Source organism: Carica papaya, chromosome 8, assembly GCF_054855325.1.
Source record: "Carica papaya isolate Zhongbai chromosome 8, ASM5485532v1, whole genome shotgun sequence".
Lineage (NCBI taxonomy): Eukaryota > Viridiplantae > Streptophyta > Magnoliopsida > Brassicales > Caricaceae > Carica > Carica papaya.
In genome coordinates this window covers 24,407,050-24,413,060 of record NC_142316.1, presented here as the reverse complement: position 1 = coordinate 24,413,060, position 6,011 = coordinate 24,407,050, and the positions used below count along the sequence as shown (strand labels likewise).

Below are 6,011 nucleotides of genomic sequence, written 5' to 3'. Positions count from 1 at the left end.
ATGTGAGATGGTCAGCTGGAGATTGGCCGTGAGATGGATCCGAGCCCGAGGGCAAGGTTGTGGAGGGTTTGTTGAGTGGTGCAACCTTAGTAAGGAAAAATGATGTTGATGGAAACCAATTTAGGAGTGTTTCTGAGCTTAGACGACTAAGATGACTTTGTATAGATTTGAATGGAAAAACAAGTTTCATAAATATAACATGACAAGATGTGTAGATTTTATAAATTAAAGGATCAAGATAGGGATAAACATTTTGAATGAGGGAGTACCCAACAAACACACAAAGAAATGATTAAGACTCAAGTTTGTGATATAAATAGGGATGAAGCCATGGATAATATAAACAACCAAAGATAGATAGTTTTGTATAATTTGGTGGAGAGCGAAACAACGACTTGTAAGGAGAAGAAAGGGAAAGTCTAGGTGTGAGCATGCAATTAATGAGATACACAGCAGTTGCAAGGGCATAGTTTTAATATGTGAGCAGAAGTGAGGCATGAGTGAGTAGAGACACACCAATTTCAACAATATGTCGATGTCGATGTTCAGGGAGACCATTGTGTTTAGGTGTATGTGGAGAAGAGATGAGAAAAGAGATTCCATGAAGGGATAGAAATTGATCTAATACATGATATTCTCCACCATTATCAGGGTAAAGAGTGATAATAAAGTGTTTGAAGTAATTTTTACTAGTGCTTGGAACGAACAAAAACATCACAAACATGAGATTTCTTCTTTAAGGTGTAATATTATACATAACATGTAAAGTGATCAACAAAAATAATATAATACTTGAAATCATCAACAAAATAAAGGGGTGAGGTCCAAACATAAAAAAAATATGATTAAGGGGTGAAATGAAACAATTATATATATAGAAAAAAGAAGCTTATGACTTTTACTACTTAAACACACATTACAATGAATGTTTTGTGACATAAAATAAGGTAAAAAAATGTTTACATAATATGTTAAAGAAAAGTGATGATGGATGACCTAATCTAGAGTACCATTCGGAGAAAGTGGTCTTGATGCTCGAAAAAGCAATAAGTGAAGAAGACAATTTTGGAGAGGAAGTTGCCCACTTATAGATGTCATCTTTAGTGTTTATTGTCAAAAGGATTGACCCTCGGGCTCAAGTCCTTCACATGAAAAACAATGGGGCAAATTGTTTTTTTTAAAAAATGATTAGGATTGTAAAATTGATATATAGAAATAAGATTTTTTTTTTATATTAAGCACACAAAGGATATTGTGTAAATAAAATGTGTGAGTAGGGGTAGGAAGAGTGGTAGAACTGATATGGATAGTATGAAGACCCGAGCCATCTTGATCGTAACATCATCAGACCTTGCATAAGGAATATGAAGTGAAAGATTATTTAAGTTGGCAATGACATAGTGCAACACCTCACTATCAAGTAGCCATGTGGGGCTGTCGATGGTCTTAAGAGATGCATAATATGCATGCGGTTAACATAGAAAAGCACTATATGGAAGCTAGGGACATTTTATTGATTGAGCCAATGATGATTGGGTATTTTGAATGGTGGTATGAGTAATGGAAGGTGCAAAAATGTTTTTGGAAGCTTTTATGGTTGAAAAAGAATTTGGAGAATTGTGAGAGAAAGAAAAAAGGAGAATGGAAGAAACATATCAAGAGGTGGTAGCTCTGATACCATATAGAATTGAGAATAATTGTTTGATTTCTATTGAATAGAGATGAGATATATAAACATGTAAATGAGAGATGGTCAACCAAATATTCTAATTCTATCAATCACCTAATTTGTAAGATTTACTGTCAATCATCTAACTCGTGAAATTTTTTGTTAATTATCTAATTTGTGGAATTTGTTGTTAATCATCTAATTTGTGGAATTTGTCGTCAATCACCTAATTTGTGTAATTTGTTATTAATCAAATACATAATTAATTAAATATTTTAATACTAACAGTTTAAATTATTTTAAATATAATCATTAATTTTCAATTATCATAACTTAATTTTAAAACAAAATATTATTTGAATAATTTATAAAAAAACATTAATAGATTTAAAATTACATTTTTATTGGAAATATATTAAATTTATTCATTAATAAACTCTCAAATTATTCAAAATACTATTTACCTTTTACTGTACAAAAGCACTCGTATGGTTCTTAATTTGTCTGAACTTCTACTTCTTTCCAGCAAAGAAGCAGAAGCGTGCCAAAGAGGCACTTCTCACTCACCCATCCCTGGAATGGCGACAATCCACTTCTATTCGCTGCATTCATCTTCTTCCCTACCAAGCATCTCTTCTTCACATATTCGCCAATATTCCCCCAACCTCTCTTCTTACTTTCGTTCTAAACCTTCTCTCTCTTATCCCTTCATTTCCGCCAAACCTTCCCATACAATCAGGCCTCGCTCTCTCTCAATTGCTTCGGCTCTGAAGAACCTCGCAGACTCGGAGCTGATTCCCTTTCCATCAACGGCCGATGAATTTTCAGCGAAATTCCCTTCAACTTCCGGTGTCTACGCCATTTATGACAAGAACGATGAGCTTCAATTTGTTGGCATATCAAGGAATGTATACGCGAGCCTCTTCTCTCATATGAAGTCGGTGCCGGAGCTATGCGGCAGTTTCAGGGTATTTTTTTTTCCTTTTTGTTTACTATGTTGCGTGAACTATTTTATCAGCCTGGGAATAGGACAGAACGAGGGCTCTTTGCAATTGATTTTTGGAAATGAAATTAGGAGTATGCGAAAAGAAACTTGGATATATACTTACTGATTTTGCAAACTTGTTAGGTCCTAGATTGTTAATCGAGAGAAATTTTGTAGTTAGACAGGTTGAGGAACTAATTATGCACCAGGCAGCTATAATCGAATTGATAAAACCAAGCTTGTTCCTTTGATTCTTACCAAGTTTGGCATTCACTATTTGCATCATTGCATCTTCCACTTGCTTATACCATATGTAAACATTCTTGTGAGGCAATTTTTGTAGATTGTGAGAAGTCTATAGGTTAGGAGTTTCTAACTTGAGAACTTTACTGGTTTTATTAGCCTGATTTATGGAGGACACATAGATCTGCTTCTAGGTTTATGTTCTGTCAATTGGTCGGGGTAAAAGTGAGATGGTGAAGTCTACTGTTCACCATTGCATTCGTATTTTCTAATTAGGAAGTCAGTGAACAAACTATAATTGCATATATTTTTTTTAGCGTCTTTAATAAACTGCTGGCAATGTTGGTTTTGAGTCTTGTCTGGCCATAATGGAGGTTTTACACAATATGTGGAACAAATGAATTTAACGAAGGATGTAGAATTCATTTATAAATTCAAAATTTTATGCCTAGGCTACTTTTGAAACAAATTCAGAATTTTTGTGGAATTTATTTGCTAATATATAATTAGTTAAATTAGAAGATGACAAAAATTCTCTAATTGATGAAATTTAGAATGCATTGCTTCAGTTAGATGCAACGTTTTGTTTGAGGTCAAGAATTTACAGATGAATTTGAAAAATTTTGGAATTGTTCCAAACACAGCCTTAAAATTATTCTTAACTATGAAATTTATTTCAAAATGTTACAAACTTTGATGAAATTTGGGAGCATAATTAAAGGTTTGGAAGAAACAAAGCTAACTCTTATTTGTGTTTCTTTGATGATGCATTTGGTCTAATACTTAGTCAAATTTATATCAATTCATAGTTTTAGATCTAATTTTAGTTGTAATATGCACCACTAGAACATAATTATGGTGTTTGAGTTACAGCACCCCTGTTTCGAATTCCTTAATTGAAATTCAACTTCCTTCTTAAAAGTTAAGAATTAATTCCCATTGTTAAAGAATTCAAGCTGGGGTTGTTGTAATTTAAACACAATAAATTATACTTAGGCTATATACAAGAAATTGATTAGGAATTGAATGAGAATGATCCTAATGTGGCATAGGTTTAATAATTTAATTAAACTTCAGACAAGTTTTTGGAATTTTGCAGTTTGTTGCAAACATTAAATTTTGTTTACAGACAATTTTTTTTTTCAATTTATTTACAAAAGAAATGAAGATCATTTGCTCCAACGAAGCCTGATTTAATCAGTTAAAATGTATCCTGATTGACCCTTACTAACTTACACCTGAGCCTACTAATTTGTTTGTTCATGAGGAAGAGTGCTAATCGCAAACCTGGATTTGCTATTTCCGCTTCTAAGAATTTATCTAAAGATCATTCTTTGTTAATTTTCAGTTTTTATGTAAAGCTGTACTATTATACGATTAGAGTTCTTCACCAAGTGCGATATTTAGTATTAAACTGGTATGTAGGTTGGGGTAGTAGATGATCCTGATAGAACAGCTCTAAGACAAGCTTGGAAATCATGGATGGAAGAATATATAAAAGCCACAGGAAAGGTCCCGCCTGGCAATGAATCTGGTAATACCACTTGGGTCAGGCAACCACCAAGGAAGACGGCTGATCTCCGACTTACACGTGGTCGTCATGTCCAGCTGTCAGTCCCATTGGAAGAGCTTATCGATCAGTTGGTAAAGGAGCATAAAGTGGTTGCATTTATCAAGGGATCAAGAAGTGCCCCATTATGTGGATTCTCACAAAGAGTAATCAGCATTCTAGAGAATGAAAGGGTGGATTATGAAAGTGTTGACGTGCTTGATGAAGAGTATAATTATGGATTGAGGGAGACTCTAAAGAGATATAGCAATTGGCCTACGTTTCCTCAAATATTTGTGAATGGAGAACTGATCGGAGGGTGTGACATCTTGTCTTCTATGCATGAGAAAGGTGAGCTAGCAGATTTGTTCAAGAAATAGTTGCTTAATTTTGCCATTAGTTGCTGTTTTATGATATGGAGAAACGTCGAGGTGAAAATGAGAAGATAAAAATGAATGGGCAAATTGATCTTGTAATGATTAACTGTCTTTATTCGTATTCTGGATCTTGGCCATATGGGGGGAAAGAGTGAGCGAGCAGCAGCAGAACGAATGTGATGGACCGACTTATAACTGTTTGATGATCTGTTTCCCTTCATATTTTCTCTAGTGATTTGATTATACTTTGAACTCAGACTTTTTGCTCCAAAGCGTTTTGGTTGAATTGAATTGATGAAGAATTAAATTCTAGCATCCAAACTGGTGTTGTTTAGGATTGTTATTGTATAAGGATATGGTTGTAAAAAATCTAGCTTCTTTTTTTTTTTTTTTTGGTTAAATACATTTAGAAATTTACACTTACTGTAATTAGAAGGAAATGGGAGATTCTATTAGAAATTAATAAAATTTGAGTTTATAGAGAACCTTAAATGATTTTTTTTAAAAAAAATAAATTCTGAGTTTTGTTATATTTATTGAAATTCTAGGAAGTATTAATCTCAATTCGCATAGAATCTATTATAACATCATTTTTTAACTCTTTGCTGTGGTATAATTTTTATCTCTTTCTTGAAGGGTTTTTGAAATTTTATTAAAATTTTTACCATTAATTTAATTAAGAAAGATTGTAAATCCTATTAAAACTTATAAATAATAATCTTATTAAATTATATAAAAACAAAATAAATGGGTATTCGATGTTTATGAGATATAATTTAGAGTTTATAATGTTTTCAATAAGTTTATTATTTTTTGTTTTAGTAATTTATGATAATGATAATTTTATAATAAAACATAATATTGATTTAGTATTATTAAATTTCAATTTATTACGTAAAGAGATGTTGGTTTTTGGGTTTAATAAGACGGCAAAATCATTGACTAAACATCATAACTCAATCTAATAATATTTTGAAGAAAATTAAAAAAATTTTGACCAAACTTTAACAGAGACAACTTAAACAATTGTTATAAATTCAATTCACTAAATTGGCTCTTAATTTTCTTTAAAATTTTATAATTTACAATAGTTTTTTATGCCTTATTTTAAATTTTTTAATAATTCTAACGTTAATAATTAATTTATTGAATTAAGTCAAAATATCTATTTAAAGCCCAAAAAAATGA

The 6,011-nt window shown here is 31.8% G+C and overlaps 1 protein-coding gene across 1 annotated transcript; it reads left to right on the top strand.

Moving 5' to 3' along the window:
* Window positions 1-2,176: 2,176 nt before the first annotated feature.
* CXIP2 (CAX-interacting protein 2) lies at window positions 2,177-4,972 on the top strand. The gene is made up of 2 exons (XM_022050626.2): window positions 2,177-2,637; window positions 4,323-4,972. Exons 1-2 carry the CDS (start codon window positions 2,248-2,250, stop codon window positions 4,824-4,826), a joined length of 894 nt encoding a protein of 297 aa, XP_021906318.1. The 5' UTR covers window positions 2,177-2,247; the 3' UTR covers window positions 4,827-4,972.
* Window positions 4,973-6,011: the final 1,039 nt, after the last annotated feature.